At 42.9% G+C, this 13,308-nt stretch overlaps 1 protein-coding gene across 1 annotated transcript in view; it reads left to right on the plus strand.

The window, feature by feature from the left end:
• LOC310800600 (calcium-dependent secretion activator 2-like) overlaps positions 1-13,308 on the plus strand; it is a 184,976-nt gene extending 171,668 nt beyond the window's left edge. Inside the window, exons 25-27 of the mRNA XM_083663223.1 lie at positions 2,554-2,658; positions 6,060-6,194; positions 13,163-13,308. Of these exons, the coding sequence (XP_083519349.1) occupies positions 2,554-2,658; positions 6,060-6,194; positions 13,163-13,198 (276 nt within the window). The 3' untranslated portion in view covers positions 13,199-13,308. The remainder of the gene's footprint in view (positions 1-2,553; positions 2,659-6,059; positions 6,195-13,162) is intronic.

Below are 13,308 nucleotides of genomic sequence, written 5' to 3' on the forward strand. Positions count from 1 at the left end.
CTGAACAATTTAGCGACAATATTACTGTTATTTCAGTTAATAAAAACTAATAAATAACAAATACAAATAATTTATTAGGGGAAAATTATTTTCTTTTCATTTTTTTTCCAATTTTGTTTTTCATTTTTCCAAATTTTTATTCTTGGGTATTCAGTGAATACCTAGAAGGCCCTGACAGTTCGCCACTGATTTCTAGAGAACTCCCACAACGTGCAGGGTAGTCCAATATAGGGCTGTCACTCTTCCTCTCTAATCCAAATAGATTTTCAGTGCTTTATTATTTTAATATTAGATTTGTATTAAAAGAAATTATGGATTTTTAATTCATACAAAATAAAACTGATTCAAAAAGGAAACATTTTGATTTTGTTTCGGTCCGAGGGAAATGTTATGTCTCTCCTGATTCTAAATATAGTTGACTCGCTTGGTTTGACCAACGAAAACTATTTTTATGAGCATTTTACGAAATGTAGATGGAAAAATGAATGGCGGATGAAATCCCTTGGTTTGATTTGTATGAAGAATGCAGAAGAGGACGTGACTTTGATGATAGACAGCGACACCATGAATGTAGGCTATAAAAAAAAAACATGAATGTAGGCTATTAATAAAAAAAACATGAATGTAGGCTATTAAAAAAAACATGAATGTAGGCTATTAAAAAAAACATGAATGTAGTCTATTAAAAAAAACATGAATGTAGGCTATTAAAAAAAACATGAATGTAGGCTATTAAAAAAAACATGAATGTAGGCTATAAAAAAAAACATGAATGTAGGCTATTAAAAAAAACATGAATGTAGGCTATAAAAAAACATGAATGTAGGCTATTAAAAAAAACATGAATGTAGGCTATTAAAAAAACATGAATGTAGGCTATTAAAAAAAACATGAATGTAGGCTATTAAAAAGCACATGAATGTAGGCTATTAAAAAGCACATGCGCTGTGTCATTCGGCATTTGTCAGTCCAGGGACATGTGACTGGCTCTTGGGCTCCAGAAATCCCCGCAGCATTCCAGCGCGACTCAGCCGTTGCAGAGTGCTCACATTCGGGGCTGCAGTTAAGGAAGTGGGTTGTGGAGTGACCACCAGGGAGAGACAAATCGCAAACATTTTTTAAATGCGTGTTTTAAAAGTCTGATATACACATAATATATGCTCATGTGTTTGTATCTGTTGGTGGGCTATTTTCGATGGTTTTTACGACATTTATGGGTCTCAGGGAAACCATAGTCAATGCGGAAATCTCTGAGCAGAGCAGACCTGCCTCGAGTTGGCTGGCTGCTCCGTCCATATACGTGGGCGTGCCTAGTGTCCTCTAGTAAGAGAGTGGCGTCAGCGGAGGACCAAAATGCAAGAATCATTAGCCAATGAACAGCCAGGAATGGGTCTCGCGCTACTTTTGCATGCTAAAATAAAGCAGATAATGTACAATTTGATTCATTTCAAGGGATGAAAAACCCTTTCAAAGTACAACACTGTCTATTTTGATGCAACTCGACAGTGCTGCTTTTTTTACTGAAGAGTTCCACTTTCTACTTCCTGGAAAAAAACTGGTCCATTGGAGTGAATGGAGATGTCAGAACTCTTCTATTATACGGCTCTGGGCGTGCCTTGCTGCTTGCTCGACTGTCATTGGCTACTGGCGAGCATTCTGCAGACTGGCTGCAGCCTGACTGCATGATATACACACACAGTCTCACAGCAGAGAACAGCCTTGAGAGCACAGTTGAATAGCATTGAGAACATAGAGATTGCAGCTCCTAATTTTATATATTTGGCAGCATTCAATTCTGTTAAAATTTGACTGGGTGGGTAATAACAAATTTTCCTGTGGTGTGACAAACTCAAAACATATATTTATGTTTGTCTTCCAGGGACAAAGTGGTTTTAATTGCCTAAATTTGACCATTAACCTTTCTTATGTAATTCGACAGTCTGTTCTCCTTCCCAACTCGTCAACATACTGACGTTGGGAGTGGTTTATTAAACCTTTCAGTTGGAACACGGAAATCCAATGATATTTAGGAAACTTTTGCAGATAGAAGAAAGAAAATAACACAAGTATGTGACCCTACTCTGCCTCATATTGGGTTGGGTTTAGGCATGAGGAGTCATGATTGGTTGAGGTGAGGGTAAAATATCAGGGTAAGCCAATCAGAGGCAGAGTACGGCGCGTCCTTCCCCTGCTATCCTGCCTTGGGGAAATTCGCTGGTTGGGGTGGGGGGGATGCATGGATGCCTGTTCGTACGTGGTCGCAACTATTGCCAATTTATGCTTGTTTTTTTGCCTATTTACAATTATTAATAAATGTATCAATCAAACACACAGCTCAGACACTTAGTTCTCACCGTGTACAGCATAATGTAAACAAAGCCAGTAGTGGCGTGAGTGTTTCAACAGGAGGCGCTATGCTGTCGGTTTTCACTGAAATACATTCTACACTTGGTAATTTGTTTGTTTGTTTGTTTGTTGTTTACAGCAGTGGTATGCAGGCTCCATGAAGGCAGTGTGTGTGTGGCTGACTGTTTGTTTGTTTGTTGTTTACAGCAGTGGTATGCAGGCTCCATGAAGGCAGTGTGTGTGTGGCTGACAGACAGACTGGACCTGCAGCTGCACACGTACCAGCTCAAAACACTCATCAAGATCGTCAAGGTGAGCTGAAGGTGATGTCAGTTGTAGCATCTTCACAGCAAAGCAAGTGAGAGTGAACGGGGGATTGATACTGTCTTGGCTAAAAATTAGCAAGCTAATGCAAAAAAAAAGCCAAATTAACGTTAGTGATGATATTACAGCCTCAGTGCAATTGACCGATTGACCAATCAACATACACTTATGTTGGACGTGGGATCCAGTCGAATTGAATCATTGACAGATAAATCGTTGAATCATTTGTTTAAAATGTATGTTGACATTCAGATTTTAAAGCACTTTCTAAAACAAAAAAAATGAGTTGATATTAATCCGACTGCTTGTATTAATTGATGAAAAAGTAGCCATGCGCAGTAATATAGAAAATTGAGGATGTGATATTTGGAGCTGCGGTACTTTGTTTGAGCTGTATCGAGCTGCATCGTGGAATCAAATCAATTCGGATCGTTGAACGATGAATCATAATCGAATGGAATCGTGAGGCCAGTGAAGGTCAGGAGAGGGTCAGCTCCAGTGAGGAAGTGGGACAAACATTGATTGTTGTTGAGGGGATGCATACTGGATTGAACTGTGTTTCATCATTGTATTTCTATTTGCTTTGTGTGTGTTGTTGGTGATTTGTCTTAATTTCTTTTGTTTGTGTAAGGATGTATTGTGCAGTCATTTTGCTGTAGTGTCTGTTATGTGTGTGTGTGGGGGGACGACGACAGGGTACAGAAATGTACGACATATTTGTGTGTTTATTTGTGTGGTGATACATTTATATGTATCTACATACATATAAATGTGTATGTGTGTATAGGTATTTGTATATAGATTGACATAAATTAGTAAATATGAAAGATTCGTTTTTTGGGGGGATGAATGACTGAATTTATTTTAGACAGATGTTAAAAGCACAATAAACAGATAAAAACCCATACACCGGTATTACAATGGTCAAGGATTTACACACAATAAAGACCTGGACTTGTTTCCATTGTGGTGCTTTGTGTGAAAAACAATCAATGGTGTACAGAGCTCGAGCTTCTTATGGGTAGTCAGTGTGTTACCTGTAGTGGATGTTTGTATGAGCTTCTTAGTGATAGTCAGTAGTACTACAGTATTCACCTTATGTAGCCACGCCCATTTGACCCGGTTGTGTGGCCGTATCAAAACTTCCGGCTAAAAATATAATGTCTGGCTGCTCCAATATCATCTAACTCTGAATTAACTAATAATTTAGCCAATTGTATGTAACATACCAAATAAAAGCAAACGGCAATGTCTAAGAATGCAACGCCATGTAACTGGCTCGTTAAGTCTCCCATTCCAGGGAATTACGTTAACGTCTGCGGGTCTTGATGTTATAGTGGCTGAGCGCAACTCGGAGGAGAGAAAACTATCTGAAGCTTTCTTTGTTGGAGTCCAGGTATGTTTTAGAAGTGCTCGTCATTGTCGACGATAACGTTATCTGACCTGGCTAACAGTGGATACTCCGCTTGCTTGCTGTGTACCGAGCTCAAAGTAGTAGGCTACGTTCTTTATTTTACCCCCTTCACTGTCCGCTCCAAAAAAAAGTCTTATTTTGCGCCGTGACCGCCGGAAGTGTTAAAAGGACCCGGAAGACTTTGGCCCACTGTAAGGTCTGAACATAAGGTGAATAGTAGATGGTTGTATGAGCTTCTTAGTGATAGTCAGTAGTACCTACAGACAGTAGATGGCTGTCAGCGAGCTCCCAGTTTGGAGAAGCAGAGAGATATGAAACAAGCAAAGCAATACACTGCTGTGAGAGGGGCCAGCAGCAAAAGATATTTTAACCTCCTAAAAGAAGGCCCACCTAAACCAATCAACATCAGTGTAAGTGTATTTTAAGTCTATAACAGTGATTCTCAAAGTGTGGGCCGTGGCCCACTGGTGGGCCGTGGAGGTACAGCAGGTGGGCCACCAGGTGCATTTCTATTGTATTTTTGGAAGAATACACACTATTAAATGGACCATACTTGATTAGAAAGCTTGAATAATACACTAACAAACACCCAAATCAGGGTTTTTATTTTACTATACATCCTGGATCTTGGCACTAATGGCGTTAGCATACTCCATCCACATACATGAAACGATTAGCGTTTGTGCTAACGCAACATTGTAACAGCAACACTACTATTGTTGATTTGGGTATACAGTAGTACCCCAGCCTACATGCTAAAACCATGTCAAGCTAATTTGAATTCAATCTAGCTAAAAGCAAAGAAAATTGCAGTGCATTGTTTTGAGAGTGGTAGGAAGTGAAATGCATGTGCAGTTTCTTTTCAAAATCACCTGCCAAATCCCATTTTAACCCTGTGCAGGCAAATATTTCTGATGATGAGTAAATTTGTTTTGTATGCGGATGGATTATTAATTTGCTGTATGCCCAACATGCTCTGTTAATGAAATAAATATATCTATGAAAATACATCATCTTGTGTGCTGATCAGAGTTGTGATTAAAGGGTTGGGTGGGCCCCAGAAGATTTTCAGATTTCAAAGTTTGGCATTCTTAAGTTTGGGAATCCCTGCTCTATATTAACAACATGTTCATCTTCTCAGCTGAAGAACACCCTATGCGTGGTGCTGCACTCTATATTACGCCGTAGATCGCAGTTTGGGGCAGAAATGTGCTGCTGCTGGCGTGTCTGGGTAAGAGTATCCGCCTACCACCGCCGAGTCGCAGGTTCAATTCCCGGCAGCTGTACTTCCGGCTTGGTCAGACGTTCCTACAGAGACAATTTGTCTGTGTCTGCGGGTTAGACACACAACCAGGGCCGCTGGAATACATCTTCAGAGTAGCCTGATCCTCCCACATGCTACTTCCTGCCCGGCGAAACACCTCGCTGTCAGGTGAAAAGAAGAGGCTGGCGACTGAACATGTATCAGAGGAAGCATTTTGCTGGTCTACAATGCAGAGGGGGTGGAGCAATGACCGGGACAGCAGGGGGGGAAACTGTTGCTGTTGTTGATGTGGGTTTTCATAGAGAGAAAACAGCGAGCTGCTGCCCAGTTCTTCGTCTTTTCAGAGTTGTCTATCGTGCGGCGAGGCGTGACTTTAAGTTGAACTGGAGGAATGATAATGGCTTCTGACGCTGAAAGCTCTCAAACACACCAGTCTTTTATGTGTCTGTGTGGGACTGAGAGAGAGCGTCCTTGAGACGCAATCTGCTGCTTTTGTCCCGCTGGCGAGCGAGCGAGCGAGCCTCCTCCTCCCTGCATTCCTAACTGTCTCTCTCTCTCTCTCTCTCTCTCTCTCTGTCTCTCTCTCTGTGTCTTTCTGTCTCTGTCTTTCTTGTCTGTCTTTCTGTCTCTCTCTGTCTTTCTGTCTCTGTCTTTCTTCTCTCTCTGTCTTTCTGTTGGTCTCTCTGTATCTGTGTCTCTCTACCCCAACAGAAGGTGTACCGTGACTTCCGGCTGCAGGGTGTGGTTGACACCACGCTGAGCAGTCAGAGCTATGAGACGGTGTCCAGCCGGCTGACAGTGGAGGAGGCCACGGCCGCCGTCAAGATGGGCAGTGGAGGCCTGCAGGTTGGGGGGGGGGGGGGGGATCACTAGATACGAGATTGTCTGAAATGTGTTTATTAGGATAAAGCCCTTGAGATGTGCCATCTCGTTTTAGAGGGCGTCCCAACATGCAACAAAATCATTACATAACAACAAACAATCAAATGACAATAAACCGTACGGGAACAAAGAAGAGGAAAAACACACATACACATATATAGACACACATTAATTACACTAAACAGTACAACCACAAGGTGGCCAAAGTGAGTGGATCAGCAGCTACAATCAGGTATAAACCAAGGTATAGTGTCGTATCATATCATATGGGTAACATCAAATGTATACAACGGTATAAACAAAACAGTTTCAACGATAACAGAAACAGTCCGATAACAGGAACAGTCTGTCTCGAAGTAAGAAGACAGCGCACACTTAAACACACCCGATGAGGAGATAGATCGAATATTGACAGGTAAATGATTCTAGCCGGCTGGTGCTTTAAACATAAGAGCACATTGGCCAATTGATTTCCTAACAAGAGGAACATAGAGATAGAGCTGTGCAGAGTGTCTAACAAGAGGAACATAGAGCTAGAGCTGTGCAGAGTGTCTAACAAGAGGAACATAGAGCTAGAGCTGTGCAGAGTGTCTAACAAGAGGAACATAGAGATAGAGCTGTGCAGAGTGTCTAACAAGAGGAACATAGAGATAGAGCTGTGCAGAGTGTCTAACAAGAGGAACATAGAGATAGAGCTGTGCAGAGTGCCTAACAAGAGGAACATAGAGATAGAGCTGTGCAGAGTGTCTAACAAGAGGAACATAGACATAGAGCTGTGCAGAGTGTCTAACAAGAGGAACATAGAGATAGAGCTGTGCAGAGTGCCTAACAAGAGGAACATAGAGATAGAGCTGTGCAGAGTGCCTAACAAGAGGAACATAGAGATAGAGCTGTGCAGAGTGTCTAACAAGAGGAACAGAGAGATAGAGCTGTGCAGAGTGTCTAACAAGAGGAACATAGAGATAGAGCTGTGCAGAGTGTCTAACAAGAGGAACATAGAAATAGAGCTGTGCAGAGTGTCTAACAAGAGGAACATAGAGATAGAGCTGTGCAGAGTGTCTAACAAGAGGAACATAGAGATAGAGCTGTGCAGAGTGCATAACAAGAGGAACATAGAGATAGAGCTGTGCAGAGTGTCTAACAAGAGGAACAGATAGATAGAGCTGTGCAGAGTGTCTAACAAGAGGAACATAGAGATAGAGCTGTGCAGAGTGTCTAACAAGAGGAACAGATAGATAGAGCTGTGCAGAGTGCATAACAAGAGGAACATAGAGATAGAGCTGTGCAGAGTGCCTAACAAGAGGAACATAGAGATAGAGCTGTGCAGAGTCTAACAAGAGGAACATAGAGATAGAGCTGTGCAGAGTGCCTAACAAGAGGAACATAGAGATAGAGCTGTGCAGAGTGCCTAACAAGAGGAACATAGAGATAGAGCTGTGCAGAGTGTCTAACAAGAGGAACAGAGAGATAGAGCTGTGCAGAGTGTCTAACAAGAGGAACATAGAGATAGAGCTGTGCAGAGTGTCTAACAAGAGGAACATAGAAATAGAGCTGTGCAGAGTGTCTAACAAGAGGAACATAGAGATAGAGCTGTGCAGAGTGTCTAACAAGAGGAACATAGAGATAGAGCTGTGCAGAGTGCATAACAAGAGGAACATAGAGATAGAGCTGTGCAGAGTGTCTAACAAGAGGAACATAGAGATAGAGCTGTGCAGAGTGCCTAACAAGAGGAACATAGAGATAGAGCTGTGCAGAGTGCCTAACAAGAGGAACATAGAGATAGAGCTGTGCAGAGTGCCTAACAAGAGGAACATAGAGATAGAGCTGTGCAGAGTGTCTAACAAGAGGAACATAGAGATAGAGCTGTGCAGAGTGCCTAACAAGAGGAACATAGAGATAGAGCTGTGCAGAGTGTCTAACAAGAGGAACATAGAGATAGAGCTGTGCAGAGTGTCTAACAAGAGGAACATAGAGATAGAGCTGTGCAGAGTGTCTAACAAGAGGAACATAGAGATAGAGCTGTGCAGAGTGCCTAACAAGAGGAACAGAGAGATAGAGCTGTGCAGAGTGCCTAACAAGAGGAACAGAGAGATAGAGCTGTGCAGAGTGTCTAACAAGAGGAACATAGAGATAGAGCTGTGCAGAGTGTCTAACAAGAGGAACATAGAGATAGAGCTGTGCAGAGTGTCTAACAAGAGGAACATAGAGATAGAGCTGTGCAGAGTGTCTAACAAGAGGAACATAGAGATAGAGCTGTGCAGAGTGTCTAACAAGAGGAACATAGAGATAGAGCTGTGCAGAGTGTCTAACAAGAGGAACATAGAGATAGAGCTGTGCAGAGTGTCTAACAAGAGGAACATAGAGATAGAGCTGTGCAGAGTGCCTAACAAGAGGAACAGAGAGATAGAGCTGTGCAGAGTGCCTAACAAGAGGAACATAGAGATAGAGCTGTGCAGAGTGTCTAACAAGAGGAACATAGAGATAGAGCTGTGCAGAGTGCCTAACAAGAGGAACATAGAGATAGAGCTGTGCAGAGTGTCTAACAAGAGGAACATAGAGATAGAGCTGTGCAGAGTGTCTAACAAGAGGAACAGAGAGATAGAGCTGTGCAGAGTGCCTAACAAGAGGAACATAGAGATAGAGCTGTGCAGAGTGTCTAACAAGAGGAACATAGAGATAGAGCTGTGCAGAGTGTCTAACAAGAGGAACATAGAGATAGAGCTGTGCAGAGTGCCTAACAAGAGGAACATAGAGATAGAGCTGTGCAGAGTGTCTAACAAGAGGAACATAGAGATAGAGCTGTGCAGAGTGTCTAACAAGAGGAACAGAGAGATAGAGCTGTGCAGAGTGCCTAACAAGAGGAACATAGAGATAGAGCTGTGCAGAGTGTCTAACAAGAGGAACATAGAGATAGAGCTGTGCAGTGTCTAACAAGAGGAACATAGAGATAGAGCTGTGCAGAGTGTCTAACAAGAGGAACATAGAGATAGAGCTGTGCAGTGTCTAACAAGAGGAACATAGAGATAGAGCTGTGCAGAGTGTCTAACAAGAGGAACATAGAGATAGAGCTGTGCAGTGTCTAACAAGAGGAACATAGAGATAGAGCTGTGCAGAGTGTCTAACAAGAGGAACATAGAGATAGAGCTGTGCAGAGTGTCTAACAAGAGGAACATAGAGATAGAGCTGTGCAGAGTGTCTAACAAGAGGAACATAGAGATAGAGCTGTGCAGAGTGCATAACAAGAGGAACATAGAGATAGAGCTGTGCAGAGTGTCTAACAAGAGGAACAGATAGATAGAGCTGTGCAGAGTGTCTAACAAGAGGAACATAGAGATAGAGCTGTGCAGAGTGTCTAACAAGAGGAACAGATAGATAGAGCTGTGCAGAGTGCATAACAAGAGGAACATAGAGATAGAGCTGTGCAGAGTGCCTAACAAGAGGAACATAGAGATAGAGCTGTGCAGAGTGCCTAACAAGAGGAACATAGAGATAGAGCTGTGCAGAGTGCCTAACAAGAGGAACATAGAGATAGAGCTGTGCAGAGTGTCTAACAAGAGGAACATAGAGATAGAGCTGTGCAGAGTGCCTAACAAGAGGAACATAGAGATAGAGCTGTGCAGAGTGTCTAACAAGAGGAACATAGAGATAGAGCTGTGCAGAGTGTCTAACAAGAGGAACATAGAGATAGAGCTGTGCAGAGTGTCTAACAAGAGGAACATAGAGATAGAGCTGTGCAGAGTGTCTAACAAGAGGAACATAGAGATAGAGCTGTGCAGAGTGTCTAACAAGAGGAACATAGAGATAGAGCTGTGCAGTGTCTAACAAGAGGAACATAGAGATAGAGCTGTGCAGAGTGTCTAACAAGAGGAACATAGAGATAGAGCTGTGCAGAGTGCCTAACAAGAGGAACATAGAGATAGAGCTGTGCAGAGTGTCTAACAAGAGGAACATAGAGATAGAGCTGTGCAGTGTCTAACAAGAGGAACATAGAGATAGAGCTGTGCAGAGTGTCTAACAAGAGGAACATAGAGATAGAGCTGTGCAGTGTCTAACAAGAGGAACATAGAGATAGAGCTGTGCAGAGTGTCTAACAAGAGGAACATAGAGATAGAGCTGTGCAGTGTCTAACAAGAGGAACATAGAGATAGAGCTGTGCAGAGTGTCTAACAAGAGGAACATAGAGATAGAGCTGTGCAGAGTGCCTAACAAGAGGAACAGAGAGATAGAGCTGTGCAGAGTGTCTAACAAGAGGAACATAGAGATAGAGCTGTGCAGAGTGTCTAACAAGAGGAACATAGAGATAGAGCTGTGCAGAGTGCCTAACAAGAGGAACATAGAGATAGAGCTGTGCAGAGTGCCTAACAAGAGGAACATAGAGATAGAGCTGTGCAGAGTGCCTAACAAGAGGAACATAGAGATAGAGCTGTGCAGAGTGTCTAACAAGAGGAACAGAGAGATAGAGCTGTGCAGAGTGTCTAACAAGAGGAACATAGAGATAGAGCTGTGCAGAGTGCCTAACAAGAGGAACATAGAGATAGAGCTGTGCAGAGTGCCTAACAAGAGGAACATAGAGATAGAGCTGTGCAGAGTGCCTAACAAGAGGAACATAGAGATAGAGCTGTGCAGAGTGTCTAACAAGAGGAACAGAGAGATAGAGCTGTGCAGAGTGTCTAACAAGAGGAACATAGAGATAGAGCTGTGCAGAGTGTCTAACAAGAGGAACATAGAGATAGAGCTGTGCAGAGTGTCTAACAAGAGGAACATAGAAATAGAGCTGTGCAGAGTGTCTAACAAGAGGAACATAGAGATAGAGCTGTGCAGAGTGTCTAACAAGAGGAACATAGAGATAGAGCTGTGCAGAGTGTCTAACAAGAGGAACATAGAGATAGAGCTGTGCAGAGTGTCTAACAAGAGGAACATAGAGATAGAGCTGTGCAGAGTGTCTAACAAGAGGAACATAGAAATAGAGCTGTGCAGAGTGCCTAACAAGAGGAACATAGAGATAGAGCTGTGCAGAGTGTCTAACAAGAGGAACATAGAGATAGAGCTGTGCAGAGTGCCTAACAAGAGGAACAGAGAGATAGAGCTGTGCAGAGTGCCTAACAAGAGGAACATAGAGATAGAGCTGTGCAGAGTGTCTAACAAGAGGAACATAGAGATAGAGCTGTGCAGAGTGTCTAACAAGAGGAACATAGAGATAGAGCTGTGCAGAGTGTCTAACAAGAGGAACATAGAGATAGAGCTGTGCAGAGTGTCTAACAAGAGGAACATAGAGATAGAGCTGTGCAGAGTGTCTAACAAGAGGAACATAGAGATAGAGCTGTGCAGAGTGCCTAACAAGAGGAACATAGAGATAGAGCTGTGCAGAGTGCCTAACAAGAGGAACATAGAGATAGAGCTGTGCAGAGTGCCTAACTTGATCGTTTGATGCAAAGGGTACTAGATAGTGTTTTAGGTAATGAGGATAATTAAAGTGAATACATTTAAAGTGAGTTGAAGCCAGTGAATGTGTCTTCTTACATTTGGAAAATGAAGTGAATGATACATTGTACAGTGATGAGTGAGAAAAGGAGAAATCTGCAGATCATAATAAGCTGTATTAAGCAGAACAGATCATAAGCTGTATTAAGCAGAACAGATCATAAGCTGTATTAAGCAGAACAGATCATAAGCTGTATTAAGCAGAACAGATCATAAGCTGTATTAAGCAGAACAGATCATAAGCTGTATTAAGCAGAACAAGGTCTGATTTTGATGCATTTTGATAAACAACATCACAATAGAACTCAACAGGCACGTGACCTTTCGTGATGTAATTTGCCCCGGAAGTAAGTTCCGCATTCATTTTCTCCATAGACATTATCGATAAATCCTTAACACGTTCAGTGCACGTTCATTAGAAATTTACCGTACAGTGCCAGCGACGCCAAATGGCGTCATAACTCCAAATTGTTTTTTTGACGGGGGGGTGTCGATCTAAGCTTCTTACGTCGCCTCTAACAATATTGTAGCTATTGGAGGTCGATAACCTATTTTACAAACCCATTAGGTGGCGACAGCACTCTCCTGATCAGAGAAAAAGGAGCCAAACACACAGAAATAGTCACTGGGGAAAATGAGGAAATCGCATCGCATCCGTCCGTATGCATCGACGTGCCTCCATAAACGAGCACAACGCCAGCTGTGCCCCCAGCAGCAGCATCCGCTGTCACAACTGAGCACCTCCATGTACGCTGCAACAGCACATTCACATAATCAGCCTTATTATTCCGAACTGGAAGCATGCCAGCCCGTGACAAACACACGCGGAACCAAAAAGCTGAATGTCGCGCACCATTCACTGTGTGTGCGCAGCAAACTCAGCAGAGACTGAGAGCCACCAGACACATAAGACACACCCAGGAGGCGTGTGCAGTTGAGGGGGGGGGGGGGGGGAGCACGCAGAGCAGCAGAGCAGCATACACTTCACCCAGACAGACCCAGACATCAGAAAATTAGCTTCAGAGTCAGTGATGTGCTTGAAATGTTTAATTTCACAAAAGGCTCATTATCTCAGCTCGTAGAAAAAAAGGGATGTTTTTGCTTCAATCAAGCTATCTTCTCCGGCTCATAACTAAAGAACGGAAAATGGGATCAATAAACTTTTTTTTGCAGGTGATAGAAGAGAGTCTCATCGTTATTTGTGCGTGTTCAGTGTTTACATAGTAATTATTAAAAAAATTATATGACTGTTTTAAAATGCATTGCGGCCTATGTGGCACAGCAAGCAACCTTTTGCCCAAGGGCCGTGGCACTTAAAGTGTTAAGTAACGAGTTTTAAGGCTCGAACCAAGCCAACCCGTGACCTACTGAATCGTGAGTGACCATAAAACATTTTGGTTAAGCAAGAACAAAAAATAACAAACAACGTTATTTTTGTTCCCCACCTGCAGGGCATCAGCATGAGGGACAGTGACGAGGACGACTGACCGGCCGCGCCCCCTCACGCCACACCCCCCACCCCCCCCCACACAGCCCACGCACATCCCCCAGGAAGCCACTGCTGTGTTTTGATGTCTGCGTCAGCGTGCGGTGTGAA

The sequence above is a fragment of the Poromitra crassiceps genome (assembly GCF_964638095.1).
Source record: "Poromitra crassiceps genome assembly, chromosome: 30".
Classification (NCBI taxonomy): Eukaryota; Metazoa; Chordata; class Actinopteri; order Beryciformes; family Melamphaidae; genus Poromitra; species Poromitra crassiceps.